The 26952-nt window shown below is 40.6% G+C and overlaps 1 protein-coding gene across 2 annotated transcripts in view; it reads left to right on the top strand.

Moving 5' to 3' along the window:
* ttf2 (transcription termination factor, RNA polymerase II) overlaps positions 1–26952 on the top strand; it is a 76593-nt gene that overhangs the window by 26449 nt on the left and 23192 nt on the right. Inside the window, exons 8-16 of one of the 2 annotated variants that reach the window (XM_059968359.1) lie at positions 4000–4154; positions 14028–14109; positions 15362–15475; positions 17882–18032; positions 18767–18872; positions 20853–21052; positions 21304–21457; positions 24533–24624; positions 25239–25327. In XM_059968359.1, coding sequence (XP_059824342.1) covers positions 4000–4154; positions 14028–14109; positions 15362–15475; positions 17882–18032; positions 18767–18872; positions 20853–21052; positions 21304–21457; positions 24533–24624; positions 25239–25327 — 1143 coding nt within the window. Of the gene's footprint in view, positions 1–3996; positions 4155–14027; positions 14110–15361; positions 15476–17881; positions 18033–18766; positions 18873–20852; positions 21053–21303; positions 21458–24532; positions 24625–25238; positions 25328–26952 lie in introns of both variants that reach the window. The other variant, XM_059968358.1, reaches the window with a different exon arrangement.

A 26952-nucleotide genomic window follows, 5' to 3' on the forward strand; every position in this document is an offset into this window, starting at 1 on the left:
ACTTTAGTCCTTCTACCTTACTACCTTTACACCCTTTATTCTACTTCTCTTTCCTCAAAGCCTCTCTATATGTTAGATCTGGCTTTACTCCATGCACTTCTTTCACTGCTCTATCGCTCCGGGTCCCATCCCCCTTGCAAATTAGTTTAAACCCTCCCGAACCATGCTAGCAAACCTACCAGCAAGGATATTGCTCCCCCTTGAGTTCAGGTGCAACCCATCCAATCTGTACGGGTCCCACCTTCCTCAGAAGAGATCCCAATGGTCCTAAAATCTAAAACCCTGCCCCTTGCACCAACTCCTCAGCCACGCATTCAACTGCCATCTCCTCCAATTCTTACCATCACTATCACGTAGCACTGGTAGCAATCCTAAGAACGCCACCCTTGAGGTCCTGTTCTTCAGCCTTCTGCCTAGTTCCCGAAACTCACACTCATCCCTCATCCCTTTTCCTGCTTATGTTGTTGGTACCAACATGTATCACAACTTCCCTCTCGTACCAGGACGTCATGCACTCGGTCGGAGACATCCCGGACCCTGGCACCCGGGAGGCAACAAACCTTGCAGGTGTCCTTCTCACGTCCACAAAATCTCCTGTCTGCTCCCCTGACTATTGAGTCTCCAATGACGACAGCTCTCCTCTTCTCTGTCCCATCCTTCTGCACCACAGGGTCAGACTCAGTGCCAGAGGCCCTGCCAACGTGGCTCACACCTGGTCGGTCATCCTTGCCAACATTATCCAGGACGGTAAACTTATTATTCAGGGGAATGGCTACAGGGGTGCTCTGCACTACCTGTCTACTCTCCTTCGCTTTCCCCCCTCTGACTGTCACCCAAGGACCTGCTTCCGGCAGCCTAGGTGTGACTACCTCCCTGTAGCTCTCATCTGTGACTGCCTCATTTTCCCTTATGAGTTGAAGGTCATTCAGCTGCTGCTCCAGATTCTTTACATAGTCTTAAATCATGGGATTGAGTTTAAGAGCCGAGATATAATGTTGCAGCTATATTTTGGAGTACTGTGCTCAGTTCTGGTCACCTCACTACAGGTAGGATGTGGAAACTATAGAAAGGATGCAAAGGAGATTCCCAAGGATGTTGCTGGATTGGGGAGCATGCCTTATGAGGATAGGTTGAGTGAACTTAGCCTTTTCTCCTTGGAGTGGCGGAGAATGAGAGGTGACCTAAGATGATGAGAGGCATTTGACCCATCAAATCTGCTCCACTATTTCATCATGACTGATCCATTTTTCCTAACCTACCAAAATCTTCTTCCTTCTCCCCACATCGTTTTATGCCCTGACTAATCAGGAATCCATCATCCTGTGCATTAGATGTACATGATCATGTGGATAGTCAAAGGCTTTTTCCCAGGGCTGAAATGGCTAGCTCGAGAGGGCAGAGTTTTAATGTGTTTGAAAGTATGTACAGAGAAGATGTCAGGGGTAAGTTTTTTGCGCAGAGTTGAAAGTGCATGGAATGGGCTGCCGACAACGGTGGAGGAGGCTGATACGATAGGGTCTTTTAAGAGACTCTTGGATAGGTACATGGAGCTTAGAAAAATAGAGGGCTATGTGTAACCCTAGATAATTTTAAAAGTAATGTTTGGCACAGCATTGTGGCCTGAAGCGCCTCTATTATGCTGTAGGTTGTCTATGTTTCTGTGTAGCTAACAGGAAAGAAAAGAAGCCCATTCAAAAATGCAACTAAATGCATGTGACCAGTGACAATCTACTGTGCAGTGCCAGTGTTCAAATGGCATGAATTCTATTAATGTTATTTTGTACCTTACACAAAATCAAAATTTTATTAGTGATAACAGATAAAAATTAAAGATCTTAAACAGTTCCACTTGTGGTAAAGTAACAGAGATATAGTAATATTGATTAGCTATCTAGTCAAATGCAGAATTACCATTTAATGTATTTCCTAAAGGGTACATTAATCTGATTATGCAGGGTAGTGAGTTTCAAAATTAATTCTGCATTCACTTTATTCAGCTGTACTCATGGATCATTAAATCCATCCATTAAAGCGTCCTAGGTTTTCATGCCACATTTTTCCACATGCAGTAGAATATCTATTTTCCAGACCACAGTTGTCTGCTTTTCCAGTTACTTGCAAGGATTATTGCTAATCACTATCTAGTGCGAGACATCAGTTTATCACAAAGCTGATTTTTACATCAAATTGTTTCAGATGAACAACATTTCGGTTTAAAATTGTAGTGCACCATCTTGCTATTGAGCCATGTATTAAATTTTTGTAGCTTCATCGTGCCAGATAATAGTTCTATTGTAGTACAAACAAAATTCCAGATATACTCAGGGAAGGGAGCATCTGTGGAAAGAAAAGAATTAAAATTTCTGTATCTACTTTAGGTGCATAAGGAAATGTGTTTACATAGACAACTAGTTATGAGAAGTACAATGTGCTCCTGATTTTGGACTTGTTTATGCTAATGTTGTGCTACTCTTTGCAAGATTTCCCTGCAACCCCTGGTGTACTCACTGTGCTGTTTGTATAAAAGTATCCTTTTAGACCATAAGAAGGAGCACAGTTAGGCCATTTGACCCATCAAGTCTGCTCCGCTATTTCTTCATGGCTGATCCATTTTTCCTAACCTGCCAAAACCTTCTGCCTTCTCCCCACATCCGTTTATGCTCTGACTAATCTGGAATCCATCATCCTGTGCATTAGATGTACATAGAAGAATTGGCCTCAAGGGACATGGTGAGAGGACAGTTGTATGGGGTTGACTGGGATCCAGGATCAGCCATGATGAAATGCTGGAGTGGACTGAATGGGCTGAATGGCCTAATTCTGCTCCCATGTCTTATGGTTTTATGGACTTCTGGCTGTTCACCCTCCTACTTAAGAATGCTGAGACTCGATCCAAAATATGCCCACCCCTGGCACGCAGGAGGACATATACCATCTGGGAATCTCATTCTCGTCCACAGATCTCATCCCTTTCCATAACTAACAAATCCCTATTACCACAGCGTGCCTCTTATCCCCTTTTACTTCTGAGTCACAGAGGCAGACGGTGCCAGAGACTCGCCCACTGTGACTTACCGCTGTTAGGTCATTCCCTTCGACAATATCCAAAGTGATATACCTGGCGTTGAAGGGGATGGCCACAGGGGTACCCTGTACTGGCACCTTAACCCCTTTCCCTTTCCTGACTGTCACCCGATTTCCTGTGTCCTTTACCTTGGATGTAACTACCTCTCCGTTTGTCCTATCTAACACCACTTCAGCCTCCCGGATGATCTGGAGTTCATTCAGTTCCAGTTCCAGTTCCAGCTCCAAATCTTTAATGTGGTTTGTTGGAAGCTGCAGCTGGATGCACTTCTTGCAGCTGTAGTCATCAAGGACACTGGAGGTCTCCCTGCCTTCCCACAGCCTGTAAGAGGAGCATTCAACGATCCTTCCTGGAATCCCTACTGTTCCAGCTGCACAGATATAAAAAAGAGAACTAAAAAACTTGAGCTTTTCTTTCCTTTCTGAAGCTTCAAGGTTACCATTCTGAATATGTTTGCTGTAGTGACCTGCTGCAGTCTTTTCTTCTCAGGCAGTGGACCTGACTGAAGTCCCTTCTTCTCAAATTTCCGATTTATGGATTGGCTGCTGGTCAAAGCTCATTTTGTGCAACATTCCAATAGACAATACTTGAAGCCTCTCCCTTAAGCTTTATCAGCTATTGCATTGCTTGTAAGAAGTTCTTTAAAAAATATTAATAATTTCTTAATCATTATTCCCTGAATATTTTTACTGCTTAACTGCTTAACTGCTTAACTCTTTAACTATTCCCAAAACATGCCATAAATATATAAACCTGCCTTCTCACATTACTGAACCACAGTATCTCAATGTGGTTTCAAAATTTGTTTCCAAGTATAGAAGCTAAAGTGTTTTGAAGTTGTCCACTCTTAATTCTTCTAACCCCAACAAGACCAGATGGTTTTTAGACATTGTGGAATCCCTTCATTTCAGCAGATTCACAGCAACAGAGTGCACACGGTGGACAGAAAAGTCAAGATCGACTCTTCACCATTGGAAAAATGACCAGTGATGCCATTGAGCAACTCCACAAATCATTGGAGACTTGCCCAGATGTGTCTGATGAGGCTGAAGATCCACATTATCTCAAGGTAAATTATTTGGAATTGGTTAATTATTGTCACAAGTACTGGATACTGTGAAAAGCTTTGTCTTGCATATTGTGCAAGTCGTTGCACAGTTCATTGAAGTTAAACAAGGTAAAACTAATAACAGTGCAAAAAACAGCTATGGAGAAAATGCGGTACAAGTAAAGAATAAGGTGCAAGGTCATGAGTTAAACTATGAGATCAAGCGTCATACAAACCATTTATGATGAAGTCAAGAGTCATCTTATACTTAGGAGCTATTTAATGGTTTTATAACAGCAGAAGCTATTCCAAGAGTGGTGTAATATGTTTTAAACTTTTTTAATCTACATCCTGAGAAGAGAGAATGTCTGTGGTATGTGAGGTCTTAGAAAGTGCTAGCTGCTTTCCTGAGGCAGCAAGACGTATAGACAGATTCCATGTTGGGGAGGCTAGGTTCCATGATGTGTCCTCAACTCTCTTAAATAAATATTTAGGTTGACGGACCATTTTTATTTGGAAATGACAAAAGCAATGTGCAGATACCATGAATAAGTATTTCTTAACATGTATGTTGCTTTAAGGCTACTACTTAGAATTAGCATGAGTTTAGTTTGCTTTTGGGAAGGAACAAATGCTGTGGTTATGTCTTCTGCTTGATAAACATACACTTTTTGTAACAGTTGTAGAATTAGCTGGATAGATGCATGCTACAGCTAAAAAATTCTACGGAAATGAACAAAAATGCTTATTGAATTGACTTTATTTCTAAAATCCCTCACATAGATGGGGAGTAAAAATCTTTATGTTACGTCTCCATCTAAATGTGCAATCATAGTAATTTATAATAAATAGAACAGTCAATGTAACGTAGAAATACACTCAAATCAGTGTGAGTTAATCACTCTGATGGCCTGGTAGAAGAAGCTGTCCCGGAATATGCTATGTATCATTTCCTGGATGTAGCAGCTGGAATGGATTGTGGTTCGGGTGACTCAAGTCCCTAATGATCCTTTGGGCCCTTTTTTCTCACCTGTCTTTGTAAATGTCCTGAATCATGGGAAGTTCACAACTGCAGATGTGCTGGGCTGTCTGTACCACTCTCTGCATAGTCCTACGATTAAGGGAGGTACAGTTCCCGTACCAGGCAATGATGCAGCCAGTCAGGATGCTCTCAATTGTGCCCCTTTAAAAAGTTCTTAGGATTTGGGAGCTGTTGCCAAACTTCCTCAACTGTTTGAGATGAAAGAGGCACTGTTGTGCCTTTTTCACCACACAGCCAGTGTGTACAGACCACCTGAGGTCCTCGGTGATGTGGATGCCAAGAAACCTAAAGCTGTTTACCCTCTCAACCCCAGATTCATTGATGTCAATAGGGGTTAGCCCGTCTCCATTCCTCCTGTAATCCACAACCAGCTCCTTTGTTTTTGCGACACTGAGGGAGAGGTTGTTTTCTTGACACCACTGCATCAGAGAGATGACTTCTTCCTGTAGGCCACCTCATTATTGTTTGAGTTTAGACCAATCAATGTAGTGTCATTGGCAAATTTAACTGCCAGGTTTGAGCTGTGGATGATGACACAGTTATGGGTATACAGGGAGTAAAGGAGGCAACTTAGTACAGAGCCCTGAGGGGTTTCTGTGTTGAGAGTCAGAGGGGTGGAAGGGTGGTTAACACATCGAGCAATTTGTATTACCTGACATTTCTGTATTGTTTGTATGCACTATTAGTAAAAGCAATGGATTCTTTGCATTCTAATAATGTGGGGTAACTTCCACAAAATCTACATTCTTTCATTGGATCAAATGTTAAATACTGTGGATCAGCGCTCCAAAACAGTTCCACAAGTTTTGAGAAGGCTTGTTGCACGAGTCTTCAAAAGATGGAAATTGATAAATTCCGTTACTTCCTATCAAAAGTTCCACTGTGTTTTATTTAAATTGCTGTCCCTCATGTCACCCAAACCATGACTTGTTTTGTATACTAGGGAAATTAGTTTTGTATTTAACACAGAAATAAATTAAAATTGTCTACATTTGGAAATGAGAATAAGCTGGAAATTTAGGAACAGTAAAAATGTTTCAATAAACTTCCAGGCCTCGGTGCTAAACCATAGTAACTTTGCATTGCCAACTTCATTGTGACATTCATTTCAACGGAAGTCTTTCCCTTTCATCCTCCTTCCCACAACCCTGCTGCACTCCTGCAAGAACCTCTTTATCCAAAAATTTAAATAACTCATCAGTCAGGGAGCCATTTAGTATGGAAAAATCCTACAAAATCCTACCTTGGCGCCTCACCATAGTGTAGGAGTGACACTGGTCAAACATCAGTGAAGTAAGGCAGAGATTTGTTCTCTGGCAGGTCTAACCTAGCCGTGAAGGTGATGTTCCATCGGTATACTACTAGACTGGATCTAGTAGTAGGATTGTGGCTAGCTAAGTCAAGGAGGTAAACATGCCTTTGCTACTTTGTAGGTTATGCCTCTTTAGGCAAAGGCTGCACCCAACGAGGACGTCTAATGGTGTCTGTGGTAGATGAATCCAAAAGGGTCAATGGTTCAGCCACCTTGGTGGCATGCAGAGGAACCAGAGTGCTGGACAACGGATGGCATCACTAGACTAGTTAGTTGTCACTGTGGGGCAGCTTCCTTATCCACTAAGTCTGTTACACTCCTGTGTACCACTTAGCATCAGACTTGGAAGCCCACTGTATGGGGGGGGGGGCATGACACCATCTGTCTTATTACTGTGCAAGGTGTGTTGGGAGTAGAGTTTCTGGATGGTGGGTGCTGATCTTGTGGCCCATAAACGTGCCTGCAGAGTCTAAACTCTCAGCACAGTCAACATTGAAATCGATGGACAGTCGAAGAGAGAGAGTTTGGAATTTGGGAAGGCCTGGTGTAGTCGTACAAGGTGTTGGTAAGCCCATACTTAAGAGTATTGTGTTCAGTTTTGGTCAGCCAGCTAGCTATAAAATGGTAATATTACATTAGAAAGAATGCAGAAAAGATTAAAAAGAATGCTGCCAGGACTTGAGGGACTGAGTAAAGGGAAGAGGCTGGACAGGCTAGGACTTTCCCTTGGTGTATAGCAGATGGAGAGGTGTATAAAATTATTAGGGGCACAGATAAGGATGAATGCACTCAGTCATTCTCCCAGTACTGAGGAATCAACAACTAGAAACATAGGTTTAAGACGAAGGGGAAAAGATTTAAGAACTTCAGAAGCAACTTTTTTTTACATAGTAGATGATGTGTTGGTGGAATGAGCCGCCAGAGGAAGTACTTAAGGCAGATACAGTAACAACTTTTAAAAGATAGTTGGATGGGTACATGGATATCAAAAGTTTAGAACGAAGTTAAATGCTGGCAAATAGGACTAGTTTGGATAGCCATCTTGGTCAGCATGGGCCAGTTGGGCTGAAGGGCCTGTTTCTATGCTGTGTCTTTGAACTGCTACATACTTCTAAGGGTAACCATATAATGGCTGAAATGAATTTTCTACATTTTTTAACAAGCAATGACTCTGCACTGCTAATTCAAACTTAAAACCGATCTTAGGACATAGTGCAGGATTTGCTCAGTGTATTTATTTTTATTCATTTATTGAGATGCAGCACAGCCCTTCTGGCCACCCAGCATTCCCCCGATTTAATCACACCCGAATACCGAATAATCGGTACATATTTGGACTGTTGGATGAAACAGTTTGCTGGGGAGAATGTGCAGATGATGTTGGGAATTGAGCCCAGGTTCCCTGCACTGTAAAGCATTGTGCTAACCACTATGCTACTGTGCCACCCTGCACACTTCCAGATGGTATTTGGGTACCCTTATTTTGAAATAATGTTTTGTAATATTTGGAGTGAAAGGAAGAAAAGTGAAGATTTTTCTACAAAAGCCTGCTCTATATGTCAAGCAACTGGACTTGTTGTGTTGTCTAGAAGATGTTTTGCTACTCATCCGAGAGGTTTCTTCAGTTCTGATCCACGGTGGGTAGTTTTCCGGCTTTTAAATTCTGTGAGTTGTTTAAAGGTATAGCAATCACATGAGGGCAGTTAAGAGTTGTAGAGATAATAAGAGGGTCATTACTGTTTGCATGAATGGAGGTGTGAACTGTTGTGGAGACGCTGGGGTAGTGACTGTATTGTAAGCAGCTGTTAGGTGGTGTCATACCCCACCCCCTCTGTTCAGGGATGCGTTTTCCAGTTTGACAAGGATGGCTTCTTTAATCACTCTTTCAAACCACCTGTCCTCTCTGTCCAAAAAAGACAGAGGTAAAGAGCAAAGCAGATAGAAATACATAGTCATCCCATATATAGCTGGAGTTTCCGAGAAATTCAGAAGGATTTTCACCAAACACCAAGTCCCTGTATTTTTCAAACCAGCAAACACACTCAGACAGAAACTTGTCCAACCCAAGGATCCTTTCCCAACCAGAAACAGAGCAATATTGTATATGCTAACTAATGCAGTGAAAACTGCACAGTTATGTATATCGCGGGGACAAAGTAACTACACAAATAGATTGCCCAACATAGGAGGGCTAACACCTCAGGTCAAGACTCAGCTGTATATCTATGTCTAAAGGAAAATGGACACCCCTTTGATGATAACAGTGTGCACATTTTGAACAGGGAGGACAGGCGGTTTGAAAGAGAGGTCAAAGAAACCATCGTTGTCAAACTGAAAACCATCCCTGAACAGAGCAGGTGGGGTACAACACCTTCAGCTACCTACAATGCAGTCCTAACATCACTAGTCTGGTGTCTCCACAACAGTTCACATTTATATTCATGCAAAGATAAGAGTAATGACCCTCGTTACCTCTTCGACTCTTAATGACCCTCATGCGATTGTTACACCTTTAAACGTTCATAGAGTTAAAAACCTGGAAAATTATCCACCCCCCCATGGATCAGAACTGAAGAAGCCTCTCGGATGAGTAGCAAAACATCTTCTAGACAACACAGCAAATCCGGTTGCCTTGATTTACTTTTGCTTGATATACGATAACTTGGATGACCCAGAACCTTCAGACAGACAGACATACTTTATTGATCCAGAGGGAAACTGGGTTTCATTACAGTCGCACCAACCAAGAATAGTGTAGAAATATAGCAATATAAAACCATAAATAATTAAATAATAATAAGTAAATTATGCCAAGTGGAAATTAGTCCAGGACCAGCCTATTGGCTCAGGGTGTCTAACACTCTGAGGGAGGAGTTGTAAAGTTTGATGGCCACAGACAGGAATGACTTCCTATGACACTCAGTGTTGCATCTCGATGGAATGAGTCTCTGGCTGAATGTACTCCTGTGCCTAACCAGTACATTATGGAGTGGATGGGAAACGTTGTCCAAGATGGCATGCAACTTGGACAGCATCCTCTTTTCAGACACCATCGTCAGAGAGTCCAGTTCCACCCCCACAACATCACTGGCGTTACGAATGAGTTTGTTGATTCTGTTGGTGTCTGCTACCCTCAGCTTGCTGCCCCAGCACACAACAGCAAACATGATAGCACTGGCCACCACAGACTCGTAGGACATCCTCAGCATCGTCCGGCAGATGTTAAAGGACCTCAGTCTCCTCAGGAAATAGAGAGGGCTCTGACCCTTCTTGTAGACAGCCTCAGTGTTCTTTGACCATTCCAGTTTATTGTCAATTCGTATCCCCAGGTATTTGTAATCCTCCACCATGTCCACACTGACCCCTTGGATGGAAACAGGGGTCACTGGTGTCTTAGCCTTCCTCAGGTCCACCACCAGCTCCTTAGTCTTTTTCACATTAAGCTGCAGATGATTCTGCTCACACCATGTGACAAAGTTTCCCACCGTAGCCCTGTACTTAGCCTCATTTCCCTTGCTGATGCATCCAACTATGGCAGAGTCATCAGAGAATTTCTGAAGATGGCAAGACTCTGTGCAGTAGTTGAAGTCCGAGGTGTAGATGGTGAAGAGAAGGGGAGACAGGACAGTCCCCTGTGGAACCCCAGTGCTGCTGACCACTCTGTCTGACACACAGTGTTGCAAGCGCACATACTGTGGTCTGCCAGTCAGGTAATCAATAATCCATGACACCAGGGAAGCATCCACCTGCATCACTGTCAGCTTCTCACCCAGCAGAGCAGGGCGGATGGTGTTGTACGCACTGGAGAAGTCAAAAAACATGACCCTCACAGTACTCGCCAGAGACATATTCTTTTATTTATGGTTTTGGTTCAAGGTGCAACTTCTTTAATAGAAGTACAAGATAACATCAACAGTATTCCAAATTGAAACAGATTTGTGCAGATTATATGCTGTAGATTTTCACAGGTTGTAGCATTACTAGTTATAAACCTAAGCAGACTTTGTGTGTTTTTACTACAGATCTGCTTAATTAGCACACTTACTTACCGTAAATTCCGGACTACAGAGCGCACCTGATTAAAAGCCGCACGCTCTAATTTTAGAAAGAAAATCAATTTTGTACTTGTACAAGCCGCAACGGATTTTAAGCCGCAGGTGTCCCACGTTGTGATATGAGATATTTACACAGAAAGATATTACACGTGAGGATTTTTAAACTTTTAATTAAATCCGTATGGTAACATAAACAAATACATATTGCAAATGCTTTTTTTCGAACAGTGTCTGTAACACAGCTACTTTTAAATATACCTACGTATCGGTAACACACAAATTACGTTGCATATACTTTTTTACTGAACAGTGCACGAACAACATTCCAATATCTCCTAACGACTGGTAAAAAAATATATATACTGCAGCCTACCAGGAAAAGTTATTGATCGCCTTTAACTTAAAAGCTGCATCATATGCTTTTCTTCAAGTGTTTTCCATGTTGATGAGGGTGAGTACAAATGACTGATTTACAATAATTTAATTGTGAAAGTGCGCTTGATTTATCGTACAATTTCATTGGATCTCTGTGAACTACTCATCAATTTTATTGGTCTTGCTATGATCCCAGCCCCCTCCTTTGTGAGAATCGCAAGAGCACCCGTCGAAGGGGGGGGGGGGTCAGTAGACCCAGTCGGAGAGAGAGAGAGAGAAACGTGCTGTTACGAATCCCGTAACTGGAGAACTTACCAGCAAAGATAGAGAGGTCCGTTGAAGTCTGATGTCACTATTTTCAAACGTTTTTATTGATAAAGGGGCACAAAAGTAGGGTTAATACAAACATTCAGAGACAATAGTCGCTGTTGTTATTCTGTATCCCTGGTGGGACCTGCAATTTGGCACGTCTCTCTCTCTCTCTCTCTCTCTCTCCCCGACTGGGTCTACTGACCCCCCCCCCCACCTTTTGACGGGTGCTCTTGCAATTCTCACAAAGGAGGGGGCTGGGATCATAACAATACAAATTGCATGTTCCACCCGGGATACAGAATAAGGCGACAGCGACTATTGTCTCATGGAGACCACGTGAAAAGCCCTCGGGCAAGGTGGGCTGGTTGAGAGAGAGACTGCATCATCCCAACCTGACTGACTCCTGCGACCCACTGAGGAAGTATAAAGGAGAGTCTCAGGGGGACAGCCCTCAGACGCACCAAGAAGACACGAGAGGGTGGTCCCGCAGCAGCAAAATGTTTTTGGCGGCATGAAAAAAAACATGCATTAGCCGCACCGTAGTATAGGCCGCAGTGTTGCTGCAGTGTTCAAAGCGTGGGAAAAAAGTAGCGGCTTATAGTCCGGAATTTACGGTAAAATAAAATCAAAGTGCTGGAAATATTCACTTGGGCATGTAACCTTCACAGAGAGAGAATGTCTTAAGTTGAATTCTTCATCAGAACATGGAAAAGCTAGACTGATCTCTTAAGATGCAGAAAACTCGGGAATGAGAGGAGTAAAGAGAAGTCTCTGACAATGTTGAGGGTAGGAGAGATTAAATGACAAAAGGAGAGGATGACTCAAAGAGAAAGAGGGTAGTAGGACTATTTAAGAAACAAAAGATCATAGCTGTGTATCAAAGAAGATTCACTTGAAATTACCAAAGACTATGCTAGGAATACGGAATATCTAAGAATTTAAAATTTGACATTCAACTATGAAGGGTATAATATGCCAAAACAGCTGACGTATTAATCCTTGACCTTGCTTTAGACCACAAGACATAGGAGCAGAATTAGGCCATTTGGCCCATTGAGTCTGCTCCACTATTTCATCATTGTCGGTTTATTGTCCCTCATGATCCTGTTCTCTTGCTTTCTTCCCATAAACTTTGACCCCCTTACTAATCAAGAACTTGTCAACCTCCACTTTAAATATAGCCAATGACATAGGACAGGGACATGTAGGCACAGGGCAGAACATTTGATAAAAGAGACAACTACCTTTAATCTATTTTAACCTTCAGCAAAAAGCTGTTACCACAGTTAAGTAGAGTTGTTGATTTATTCCCTTCCCACATACAGGTACTACTTCCCCATCACTGTGACCTTCACTGTCAGTATCAGTAGATCAGTAAGAAAGGGTTAAAGGAAATGCTTTGATTATAATTAATCTATCAGCAGCTGTCTTCTGTAGCATCTATATCCAAATTTTACAATGACAAGTCTCATACAAGAAATCACATTACATTATATCTAAACCTAATTCTTGTGTTGTAGGTATTACACAAGTCTAATGTACAATGTAAATGCTGTACATTATCCTACATTGGTTCTATAAAGTGCAATTATCAGAGAGAATTATCAGAGAAGCCTACCAAAAGTCAAATGCAAGTTAAAGATTTCCTCAGTCTGTTGGCCAAACAGTTGTTCTCTGAAGCAGGCTATTACAATATTATCCTATTGCTGAATCATACTAGTGAGAATCCCATAATCATTTGGAAATGAATACAAACTGACAATCTCACGTAAATACTCCATTATGTGTAGGTTCAGTGGGAAAGTAATTTCAAGCAATTTAAAGCTACATGTGCTGATCATGCTTGGTTTGACCACAACTGTCAGGCTAACTAGGTAGAAACATAACTTTCTTATGTGCTCCCTTATTTGGGAAAAGAATAACAAAAAGTGAAGTAGATGAACATCCAGCAGATTTCTCAATCACAGATCTATATCACATCATTGTAAAATGCCAAGATTGCTTTACATTTCCTTCCATTTTAAAAACTCCAAAAAGATTACCTATCTTCAAACTTTCAATTATCCAGTCTAACACAAGGAATCACATAACATCATATATAAATCTAATTACTGTGTTCTACGTATTACACAGGACTAAAACAAAGCCACAGTGAACAGTGAGACATTTAATTGCATTATCATAAAATTTTAAAAGGAACTCAGTTTACTTGTCATGTGGAGCTGAATCTCTTTCTCTTAGAATCATTCATTTGATTTGGGAAGATAATCCCAAATCCAGGCACAGCTGCCTGTGGGCCACCAAATCAGGCAGGTAAATTTGCATTGTTTTAAATTTAGTACACTAGTTAATTGCAATGAATTGTTCTATAGTCCACAAAATAATAATAATTAAAATAACCTGCCTCTTAGAAATGTAATAATAGCAGATGCATCAGATAATTGACTTCCTTCATTATCATCTAATTTGTTTACACCCGCCTATAGTATTTTGAAAACCAGCAGATAGCTGTAACTGGCAGATCAAAGGTAACAAATTTCCCAAATTTCCTCTTTACGTCCCCAACTCTATTCTTTACAAAGAGGAAGACTATACAAACTGTAGGCTTGGTTACTGTGCAAAACAGAGCTCAAATCATGAGGTGGATTGAACCTCTACAGTTTGAAACAAAGGCTCTGTGCCAGTGTCACATAAGCAAGTGTCTCACTATTTATCCAACTTCAACCAACTAACAATTTGAAATATGTATTTGAAATGCAGAGCATTAAGTATTATTTGAAACCGATATATCTTCACAGGTCCCACTGCTAGTTCATCAGAAACAAGCACTGGCTTGGTTACTGTGGCGGGAGAAGCAAAAACCATCTGGTGGTATACTGGGTAAGAATGCCTCCCTGAAAAGTTTTAAAATGTGACCCACTTATGAAGAGTATTCAGGAGGATATAATTTGTATCAAAGCCAAAATAAAATACTCAGTAGCAGGTGTAGCACTCTTGTGACATTGCTTATCTCAGCTTAAATAATGTTTTGTAATAAGTGTTAGGTGGCATAATCTTCTTGTCATTTACTGCCAGGATATTTAAACTAAAATCTTGAAGAAATTGAATCTATATGTTCAAAATAACTGTCGGTGAAAACTTTTGTTTGATGGTCTGTTTAAGAACTTTTACAAAATGTGCTTATCTGGCGTTTAAAGTTATTTAGCTTTTGAGGGGAAGTGAGATGTATCCACACATGTACTGTCTTAAAATTATGCATAGAACAAAGATACATGTAAAGAACTTGCCTTATTCAAACATTAGTTCAGCCAAGTTTGGACTTCTTTCAATCCAACGGCATTCTTAAGAATTGAAGTTGCTCTCATTGGAAATAATTAAGTTTTTAACCCAATAACTGCTTTTGGAGTCGGAGATTGTTTTGTAAATAATCCTTAGCAACTATTTATTACATAAGTATTAAATCTTTATAGGTTTAGTGGTTAAGCTGCAAATTAAATATGTAGATAAATTAATTTTTTAACAAATCACATACTCCATTTCTTGATTGGCAGAATTACAAACAATTTGTATTGGGTCCTCCAAATCCTGCAATCACTTGCTATTTCCCCATTCATAAGGGAAAGGTATTGTTTTGCTATTTGCTGGCATATAAAGCTAAAAATGAGAGCTCAAGAAAATAGGAACAGGAGTAGGTCCTCAGACCTGCCCCACTATTCAGTATGATTATGGCTGATCTATGCTTGCCTGAACTCCTCTCCTGTGCTAGGTCCCATAACATTGTTTCCTCAATCTTTTATCCATCTCTGCCTTGTATATCTAATGACCTGGCTTCTACTACCCAAGGGGACAGAGAATTGAGGAGATTTGCTATTATTTGAGAGAAAACAAATCCTATGCACATCAGTTTTAAATGACCAGCCCCTTATTTTGTTTCAGTTAACCCTCCTTCATTACTCTCTCTACAGTGAAAACAGATTCCTTTGGTGCTATATTTAATGTATTCCAGTAGAAAAAAGAATGATACACAGATTAGTTGCTTGCACCAAAATTTCCCCTGCCTGCGCTGGAGTAGGATCTTTGTCCCTTTTTAGTAGATTTTGTCAAGTTTATATTTGCTTTCTTATTCTTACAGCAGATGACATGGGATTAGGGAAGACTCTAACAATGATTGCACTCATCTTAGCACAATGTTATAAGGAGAAAAAGAAGAAAGAGAAACAACCAGAGGAGTGGCTCTCTAAAACAGGTAAGTTGCAGAGGAAAATCGATGATTTAAAAACAAGCCTAAAAGAGCACTTACTGTAGGCTAACAAATGTCATGTTAATTTTCAAAGAAAATGCCATTATACCTTCCTTAATCGACTACTATGGTGGAGCTTTTTACTTAGGAAGGTGATATTTGGTTTAGTGATGGCATCATTGTATTTGATTTAGAGGCTTATAGATTCATGCATTACACCAGAATCTGATCACCTTAGACTGGCACACTTCAATGTCTTAATTGATGTTTGAAGTCCTGCCTTCCCAGTGAAATGTTAAACTGACAGCTTCTGCGCAAAATATCCTGTGATGGTATTAAACTATAAGCTTGAAGTTCTTTAGGTATCCTGGTCAAAATGCTGTACTATGCAAACATGCAAATAAGCTGATAGAGAGATTACTGTACATCAGAAGAAAAATATTCACTGTGTCATCTTGGCATTGTACTAGCTGAATGCACATACTCTTGTGCACATGCCCTTAAGTTTTTTCAGTAGATGTTTTGTCTCAGTTAAGAACGCTCACAGGTAAGCATTAAGTAAGAACTTTAGATGGTGAGCAAAGAGGCATTCAATGAACTGATATTTTAATGAAGAGAGGGGAAGCGATAAAAAGCAATTTAAACTTAACAAAAAAAACCCAACATGATAAATGTGTTTTTGTATGTCGATCTGGAGATCATTTAAAAACCTGAATCAGCATTACTGACCACCTTTAACCAGATTAGTGGATGTAGTTTCTTTAAAAAATGTATAATTTGTTCTTTTCTATTTCGTGTGTAATAATGACAAAATAAGCAAATACTAGAGGATGGCTCATAATTCGATTTTAACTACAACTTAAATGATTTTTATTTAGGAAGGTAAGTAAAAAAAATTTTGATTTGATCATTAGATCATGGGACTATCTTTAGTTAATAATTCTGAGTTAAGTTTGTCCAATTAAACATTTCCATTACCTTGGCTGTACCATAAAAGGTTGCATTAATGACTTCATTTCTTTCCATATATATTTGCTGTTGTACTTGAACAACAATACATCTGTAGCACTGAAATGGATGTAAACCACTAACCAAAATATGTTTTTATTGTAGAAAGAATATACCTTGTATGTTTTTGTTGTCTGTTATTGTAGAAAATTTAGTTTTTTTTTGTCTTTGTTAATGACTCACAAAGCTGGTGCTATTGGAGACCAATGTATTCTCAGAGATTTATTTCACCTATATGGCAATTTAGAAACAGTCTGCTTAAACTGTTTTGTTTATAAGTTTGTCTCCATTTTACTTTACAACTTGTTTAGTAAAAATTCAAACATTTAAGTCAGATATTGTTTAAAGTTTGAACAATGCACTCAAAGTACTGGAGGAACTTAGCATGTCAGACAGCATCTATGAAGGGGAAGAAACAGTCATCATTTTAGGCTGATCCCCCTTCATCAGGGTTGGAAAGGAAGGGGGCAGAAGCCAGAGTAAGAAGTAGTACAAGCAGGCAGGTAGTAGGTGAAATCAGGTGATGGAGAAGGTAGGTGGGTGGGCAGAGAGGATGAAGTAAGAAGCTGGTTGCTGGAAGGGATAAAGAGCTGTAGAAGAAACGAGAATTTAATAGGAGAGGACAGTGGACTATGGAAAAAAGGGAAGGAAGACCAGAACCAGAGGAAGATGATGGGCAGGTGAGAATAGAAGGGGAGAGAGAGAGGATAACCAGAATAGGAAATGGAGAAAGAGAACAGGGAGGTGATAATCAGATTTACCAGTGGACAGAGTGAAGGTGCTTCGAGTGAAGTGGTCCACCAAAATGTGAGTTTGTTAGTTTTATCTATTGTATCTGGTGCTCCCAGAGAAGTTGCCTCTACATGAGTGAGACCCGACGCAGATTAGGCAACTGTTTCAATGAGCACCTTCGCTCTCTCTGCCACAAAAGGTAAGATCTTCCACTGGCTACCCTTTTCAATTCTCATTCTGACGTGTCCACGGCCACCTCTACTGACATGATGAAGCCAAATTCAGCTGGAGGAACAACACCTCATATTCTATATGACGAAAGGTGTCAGCCCTAAATGTTACTCTCTTCCCCTCCACAGATGCTGCCTGACCTACATTTTGAATCTCTTGTTGAATCTCTTGTTTGTTACTGCTTATAGTTTGTAATGGTTTGTATTTTATTTAAACTGTAAAATATAAACAATTCTATGTTCACTATTTATTTCTAGAAATGCTGTTTTCTTGTTTGTGTACTATTTACCCATAAAGATTCCATAATTAATTGTAGAGTGAAGTTTTCCCCCATTGCAACATGGCATTGATATGATTTCTTGCAAATCCAAGAATTTTCAATTTCTTTTGTCATGTTGCAATCACATTTCGCATTTCATTTAAATATCTGTTTTCCGACAGAAAATCCTCTTGCTGTCTCTAATGGAACACTCGTTATTTGTCCGGCATCTCTAATCCACCATTGGAAAATGGAAATTGAGCGGCATGTCTGTAAGAATAAACTAAGTATATACATGTACCATGGCTCAAACAGAGAGAAATCAGCAAAGGTGTGAGTACCTGCGGCATTCTTCTCCCTATTCTTAAATGCATTTACTGTTGTAAAAATACTTTAGACAGCATTGTACATTCAACTCTGTTTTTAGTGTAACACTTAGTCAACGTTTCTATAATATATTTGTTCATGATCATTATGAATTCCGAGTCCCTAGGTAATGAATTGATCTGAATGAATAATATGCAATTCAAGCTTTTCGCTGTTATCTCAATAAATGTGGCAGTAATAAACCAATTACAATTAATTGTGTTAAGTACAATTACAGATCAGTCTGTGTTAGTATAGTAAATTAACTAAATAATTGGTAAACTGATTCTAAATGATTTTATTAACATTAGTGTAAAATTAGATTTGTAAAGTTGAAGATGCACAGTTGTGTTGATCTGTGCATATAAATTAGGCTACACAGTAGTATAATGTAGGTAATACCCCAAAAATCTATAAATGCTCTTTGAGGAAAGCACTAGGCAAGGCTACTTGCCGCTTTCTCATTCCCAACTTCTGGGAATGAATAATAAAGTGTATCTGTGGCTTCATAGAACACCAAGGCTTTTTTTTGCTCCATCAATTGAACAATAAAGACAGTAGAAAGAAATAGCAATCTAGAAGGAATGTCTCACTTGGCTTGGGAAAGTAGACATTAAGGGACATATGGAAAGTAGAAACGAAACAAATGCTGTGACATTATTTTATTAATCATAATCCAAGCTATTGAAATTTTTCTTTAGGCTTTCAGAATTTGATGTTGTTATAACGACATATAGTCTTGTTGCAAAGGAGATCCTGGTGAAGAATGAAAAAGAAAAACGCACAGCCAAAGATGAAGAGGCATCTGTAAGTTAAACGTTATGGTTCATGATGCCATGGGTAACTTTGAAGAGAACCATCTTCTTGATGGATAACTAATTTTATGTGCACTCTTATTGCTTCTTACTAGGAAAGTCACATACTAACAGACAAAGCCTATAAAAAGTATTCACCCATCTCCCTCGGAAGTTTTCATTTTTTTGCTGTTTTACAACATTGCTTGGATTTTATTATTGACACTGCGAAAGTGAAAAAAGATCTCTACAAAGTGATCCAAATTAATTACAAATACAAAACACAAAATAACTGATTGCATTAAGTATTCACCCCCCCTCCCCCTTTAATATGATACACCAAATCATCACTGGTGCAGTTGATTAGTTTTAGAAGTCACATTATTAGTTAAATAGAAATCTGTTTTTGGAGACCTGTGTGCAGTCAAGGTGTTTCATTTGATTGTAGTAAAAATACGCCTGTATCTGGAAGGTCCAACTGTTGGTGAGTCAGTATCCTGGCAAAAACTACACATGAAGGCAAAAGAACACTCCAAGCAACTCCGCAAAAATGTTATTGAAAAGCACAAGTCAGGAGATGGGTACAAGAATATTTCCAAATCTCTGAATATCCTTTGGAGTACAGTTTTGTCCATCATCAAGAAATGAAAAGAATATGGCACAGCTGTAAATCTGCCTTGAGCAGGTTGTCCTCAAAAGCTGAGTGACTGTGCAAGAAGGGGATTAGTGATGGAGGCCACCAAGAGACCTATGACAACTCTGGAGGAGTTACAAGCTGCAGTGGGTGAGCTGGAAGAGACATACAAAGCTGTTGCTTGGGTGCTTCACCAATCACAGCTTTTTGGGGAAGTGGCAAAGTGAAAGCCACTGTTGGAAAAAAAACTCACATGAAATCTCAGCTAGGGTTTGCCAGAAGGCATGTGGGAGACTCTGAATTCAGCTGGAAGAAGGTTCTATGGTCTGATGAAATCAAAACTGAGCTTTTTGGCCATCAGACTAAACACTAAGTTTGGTGTAAGCCAAACATTGCGCATCATCAAAAACGTCATCCCTACCGTGAAGTATAGTGGTGGCTGCATCATGCTGCGGGGATGCTTCACTGCTGCAGGCCCTGGAAGGCTTGTGAAGGTAGAGGGTAAAATGAATGCAGCAAAATACAGGGAAATCCTGGAAGAAAACCTGATGCAGTCTACAAGAGAACAGGGACTTGGGAGAAGTTTTGTTTTGCAGCAAGACAGTGACCCAAGCATAAAGACAAAGCTGCACAGAAATGGCTTAAAAATAACAATGTTAATGTCAATGTTAATGTCTGGAGTGGCCAAGTCAGAGCCTAGACCTCAATCCAATTGAGAATTTGTGGCTGGACTTGAAAATAGCTGTTTTCTCACAATCCCCATGCAACCTGACAGATCTTGAGCAGTTCTATACAAAAGAATGGGGAAAAATTGCAGTGTCCAGATGTGCAAAGCTAGTAGAGACCTATCCACACAGACTCAAGGCTGCAATTGCTGCCGAAGGTGCATCTACTAAATACTGACTTGAAGGGGGTGAATACCTATGCAGTCAATAATTTTGTGTTTTGTATTTGCAGTTAATTTAGATCACTTTGTACAGATCTGTTTTCACTTTGGCATGAAAAAGACTTTTTCTGTTGATCAGTGTCAAAAAAAGCCAAATTAGATCTACTGTGATTGAATGTTGTAAAACAATAAAATATGAAAACTTCTGAGGGGTGATGAATACCCTTTATAGGCATCAGAAATTTTTTAAAATTTAAACATCTGTAGAATTTTTAGTGAGATAACACTTTAAGCAACTTTAAGGAAGGGTGGATTGACTGTATTATAACTATGTTAGTAAAGGAGATAACTAAAATTTGCTTCCATATCCTAAACTCTTTTGGGATAATTCAATGAAAGTAAGTAATTTGTTGATCCTCTATATGTAACTGCGTTCCACTGAAAAATCATTTCAGCTGATATGCTGTTTTCAGTCTTCAGTTAAACCAAAATCCTCACATTCACCTCTACTGAAGATAGCTTGGTCTCGGATCATCCTGGATGAAGCTCACAACATTAAAAACCCCCAAGTTCAAACATCAATGGCAGCATGTAAACTCAAAGCTGGAAGTCGCTGGGCAATCACAGGAACACCAATACAAAACAACCTCCTGGATATGTACTCCTTGCTCAAGTAAGATGACAAGCCAGAGCAACATTCACACTTTGTTTTTGAATTTGTTTCAAACTTTATTTGTATTATCTGCATTAGTAACTAGATTATTTCAAGTTTATCCTGGCGAATTCTCAATATGTTCTCTTCCTTTAAGCATTTTTAAAAAATATGACCCCCAAGTTATGCATTTTTGCCTTGTTAATTGAAGCTAACTATGCAGTTGAAGAAGAAGAATTGTTCATCTTTCTAAACTTTCCCTCTTTTTTCAGATTCCTTCACTGCTCCCCATTTGATGATTTTAAGCTTTGGAAGAATCAAGTCGATAATGGGACTAGGAAGGGTGGTGAGCGCCTCAACATCATCACCAAAAGCCTTCTATTGCGAAGAAATAAGGACCAGCTTGACTCCAGTGGCAAGCCTCTGGTATATTGGCTGCTCAGACTTGCCAGTTTTGGAACATAGAACAGTTTAGGCCCTTTGCCCACAATGTTGTGCTAATCTTTTAACTAACTCTAAAAGCCCCACCAATGTTGGGAGAGAGAGGATAAAAAGAGCAGATTTGAGCAAGGCCAGTCTTTTTCAGCTGCGCAGGCCCAGAAAGTGCGGGCACCAGAGGCCCAAACTCAGCTGGAAATAAGAAGAGGGTAGGCTTAAGCAGAACAGCTGTTGTCAGAGTGTGCCAGTGATAGAATATGAAGGCTTTAAGAAGAGGTAAGCATGTTCCTTTTTTAGTATAGAGTAGTTAGGATGAAACGCTCCTCCTGTCAGATGTGGGAGTTCTGGATACCTGGCGGTTTCCCTGATGACATCAACTTCAGCACCTGACTGATTGGGTCAAGGTGCAGGAGCTGGAGTTGGATGAACTCAGAATCATTTGGGTAACTGAAGATGTTATGGACGAGACTTTTGAAGAGGTGGTCACACCCAGAGTGCAGGTTTCGGACAGAAGGTGGGTGATGACCAGGAGGGGTAGGGAGATTAACAAGTTAGTCCAGGGATCTCCTGTGGCCATTCCCCTCAGTAACAAGTCCACCTCTTTGGATTCTGTGGGTGGGGATGATTCATTAGATCATGGCAGCAGCAGCCAGGTTGCTGGCACTGTGGCCAGCCCAGAGGCTTGACAGGGAAGGGTAAAGTCAGGCAGGGCAGTAGTTATAGGGGACTCGATAGGGGAACAGAAAGGAGATTCTGTGGCCACAGAATGAACACCAGGATGTTGTGTTGCCTCTCGGGTGCTAGGTCCATGATTGGAGCAGCTGCAGACTATTCTTAAGGGGGAGGGGAAACAGCCAGAAGTCATTGTGCATATTGACACCAATGACATAGGCAAAAATGGGGAAGAGGCCCGAGACAGTGAGTGTATAGAGTTAGGAAAGAGGCTACAGAGAAGGGGTTGTAATCTCCAGATTACTCCCATTGCCACAGCTCGTGTAGGTAGAACAGATGAATGAGTGGCTGAGGAGACGGTGAAGGGACAAGGTTTCAAGCTCTTTGATCATTGGAATCTTTTCTGGGGAAGGGGTGACCCATACAAGAGGGACTGGTTGTACTTGAATTGGAACGGAACCAATATCCGTGCGGAAGAAAGGCCTGGCAATCTACTTCTGTATCATACCACGAAAACCCGATGGACAATACACTATCCATAGGTTCGCCATGAGTTGACTCGATGGAACTCAACAGCAACAACATAGATAAGGGTAGAGACAAAGTTCGTGTGGGCGCGATAGAGATACCCGGATGGTATGTTGTCTCCCTGGTGCCAGGATGAGGGATGTCTCGGATTTTGTCCATGGCATTCTCAAGGGCAAAGTTGAGCAACCAGAAGTCTTGATACATATTAGTACCAATAAGGTAGGTAGATGTGGTGAGGAAGTACTGAAGAGAGATTTTAGGGAGCTAGGTAGAACGCTGAGAAACAGGACCTCCAGGGTAGTAATCTCTGTTCCGTGTGCCAGTGAGGGTAAGAAAAGGATGATTGGCAGGTAAATGTGTGGCTGAGGAACTGGTGCAGGGGGCAGGGGTTCAGATTTATGATGATTGGAATCTCTGGGGAAGGTATGACCTGTACAGAAGAGATAGGTTATACTTGAACCGAAGGGGTTACAATATCCTTCTGAGCTAGAATTGTTCGGGTGGGTTTATACTAATTTGGCATGGATAGGTCCAATGATGTTTGGTTAAAGTTAGTGAATTGAGTGCTAAGTTGGCACCAGAAGTGTTGCAACACTTGCACAATCCTCCTCACTGATTGGATTTGGCACAAGCAACACATTTCACTGTATGTTTTGATATACATGTGACCAGTAAAGCTCAGCTAAACACCGATTTGCTGTTTCAAACATCAAAGTCAGTGCACAGCTGACAACAGTATCTGTGGACTTGGCTTAAGCCCTAGTTTTTGTGTTGCAGTTTAGATGTAACAATTAGCAACATTTATTTGACAAGCTTTCACCAGTGAATTTGGAACAACCTGTTTTAGCTTTGTGCTTTAAAATTCAGTGAAAGTGGAAATTTAATGAGAAGTTTCATCTTTTGAGAGCACATAAGAAGCAGGAGCATGAGTAAAATTGTGGCTGATCCAATTGCTTTCCTGTGCTTTCCCTGATTGTCCTTGACTCTCTCTTTGCCTTGAATAATTTTTGCCTCCTCAGCTCTCTGAGGTAGAGAATGTCAATGAGTCATGACCGCCTAAAGGAAGAAGCTGTTATTCATGTCTGTTCTGTATGGGTGACCCCTCATTCTGAAGATGTCCCCTGGGTTTAGATACCCCACTAGGGGGAACCATCCACCTTTGTTAATCTATCTCAAAATTATGTAATTCAGCAAAATCCCCTCCTATTTTTGAAAACTCCATGAAATGCAGGCCTATACTATTCAACTGTCCTTCATGCATCAGTCCCTTTATCTCAGGAATTAACGTGGCTGCAACCATATTTCTTTCTCCACCTGTAATAACTAAAAGTGTACTTGGTATTCCAGGTGGATTCTTAGATCCCCAATAAAGTTGGACGAAAACTTTGCTATTCCATTTCCTTTGTGATACAGTGAGCCTTCCATATTGCTTGTTATACCTCTAAGCCAGACCTACAGTGCACAGGATCCTCTCATCAAAGTCATTAAGGGAGGCATGCTAGCGTAGCAGCTATCATAATGCTACCACAGTGCAGCAACCAGGGTTTGATTACACTACTTTTTGTAAACTCTCCTAGTGACTTGCATGGATTTCCTCCAGGTGCTCCAATTTCCTCCAGTCCAAAGATGTATGGGTTAGGTTAATTGGTCACATGGGTGTAGTTGGTGGGGAGGGGGGCCCAAAAGACCCTGAACACTGCTGTATCTCTATACAAAATTAGAATGGATTGTATGAAAAGCTTCATCTTTGAACTTTGTTGTGGCAAAAATAGTGCAAGACCATCAAGTAGGATTGATGAGAAATAATAATTAATATAAATTGAAAGTTCTCAACCTGATGGGCCTTAAATTATTTACTTACAGGTTGTCTTGCCTCAAAGATTTAATCGAAGTCATCGACTAAAACTATCAGAGGATGAGGAGGCAGTTTATTCTGTCCTGTATGCTCGCTCCAGGTATGTTTGAGGAGTTGTGTGCTCAACAGCATACACTGCTGTTCCTACTATTCACTGCATTATTATTGGGATAATGTTGTCCATTGTCAGCCAAATTTAGTGGAACCTGCTAATTAAGCTTTCTTTGGATAAAAATGTGATTGCCAGAAAGAGACGTCATCCAAGCAGGGTAAAATCAAAAGCATGGTACAATTATGCAAGATAATGCTTAGCAACCTCTGGGTTATCTCTGGTGCCTCATCTGCTGCTAAATTTTTCTGGCATATTTATCTAGAAGTTTTTTATAATTGGAAAAAGGCAATGTACGTAAATGTGTGCATTTGTTATTTATTTACAACTTTAACTTTTTTACAAAAAGGATCTGTGCATTTTTAAACAATACATGTTGAACTGTCATATTTTATTCCTATGCTGTAATTTTAACAGCGAAGTAGTTAAAAGACTTTCTTTTTAGTCTCACTTAAAAACATTCTGCTTCTGTGCAAGGACCAAATGATGAAATAAAAGTTAACAATGTTCTCCATTTCAGGCCTTTGAAAAATGCAGCGATGCCCTACCATACTTTCAGATGCAGATTGTTTGTGTAAATGTTTCAATACTTTTTCTTCATGTAGGTCAACCTTGCAGTCATATCTGAAGAGACATGAGGGCAAAGACCGTAAAGCTGCTTCATCCTCCCAGGTAGATAACCCTTTCAGCAAAGGTAAGAAAGCCAATTTTAAAAGATAGACATTTGTGAATAATTGACAGCAAATCGAGTATCGAGGGGTTGTGTCTGTTTAGAAGTAGAGCATAAAAGGAACATCTGCATGTTTTCAGAAAATGATACTGACACTCTGCAGGTCAGACTGCATCTGTGGAGTTGTGACAAAAATGTTTGGACCTGAAGCGTTAAAAGGTCAACTATTTGCATCCCTTCAAAAAAATACTAGATTGATTGCTGAATGAGTGCTGCATATTGTACTCCTCTTCAGGCATTTGCTTAATTGTAAGGAGCAACACTGAATAACCTGGGATCTTGGTTTTCAGTCAAACTGGATTTTTGGCAGTCATGTCATTTTCAAAAGCGTACATGTAAATAATAGCCTTAATTTTAGTCCCTACACCCCTTTAAAAATGTACCTTTCTTATCGGTGTCTCTTTCACTCTGGCCACCAACTCCATTACACTACAATTCTCTGTATTTACTTCAGATGTGCTACATCTGCCTATTTTCCAACACCGTCCTCAATATTGCATTTACTGCATTTAACTGTAATGAAATACCACATTTGTTCTATATGTAGCCTTCCAGCTACTTTTGACCCTTTCCAGTTCACCTAACATTCAAACCAGTCCACCAATGATGCCATAGCTTTAGCCCTCCACTCCATGCTGTCCCATCTAGAAAACAATACCTCATACATCAAAATATCATTCACCGACTTCAGCTCGGCACTTAACGCTATCATCCCTCAGAGACTGGTGGATAAACTGTCCTCACTGGGACTCAACACCCTCTCTGTATCTGGATCTTGGACCTTCACAGAAAGACCTCAGTCAGTCTGAGTTGGCCATAACATCTCAAGCTTCATCACGCTGAACACTGATGCTCCTCGGTGCTGTGTGCTCAGTGCTCAGCCCGCTTTTGTTCATGCTGCTGCCTTGACTGCATTGCCAGAATCAGCTCAAACCGCATCATCAAATTTGTGACGATGCTACAGTGGTTGGCCTCATCAGCAACAATAATGAGTCGGCATACAGAGAGGAGGTTGAGAGGCCTGTCAGATGGTGTGAGAACAGCAACCCGAGTCTCAACATCGGCAAGACGAGATGATTGTGGACCAGGAAGGCACAGGTTGACCACTCTGCTTTGTATATCAAAGGCTCTGCCATGTGAAGAGCACAAAGTTCCTTGTTCGGCACATAATGGACAATCAAACCTGGATCCACAACACCTCACTAGTCAAGAAAGAACAGCAGCAATCACACTTTCTGAGGAGATTGAGGCATGCGATGCTCTCCGCCCGCACTCTTAACAACTTTCTACAAGTATCATCAAGTGTCCTGTCTGGCTACATCGTCGTGTGGTACGGCAACTGTGAGGTATCAGTCTGCAAGTCTCTACAGAGGATAGCAAAAACCATTAAGAGGAGCACTGGTGTCTCCCTCCTCCTAATTGTGACTTTTACCAGGAGTGTTGCAGATGAAGATCCTAAACCATTGTTCAGGATCCCTACCACCCATCCCACTATCTCTTTGACCCATTATTGTCAGGGAAGGGATACAGGAGCATCAGGACTAGAATTGCCAAACTGGGTAACAGCTTCTTTCCTCAGGCTGTGAAAC

Source organism: Hypanus sabinus, chromosome 4 (genome assembly GCF_030144855.1).
Source record: "Hypanus sabinus isolate sHypSab1 chromosome 4, sHypSab1.hap1, whole genome shotgun sequence".
Classification (NCBI taxonomy): Eukaryota; Metazoa; Chordata; class Chondrichthyes; order Myliobatiformes; family Dasyatidae; genus Hypanus; species Hypanus sabinus.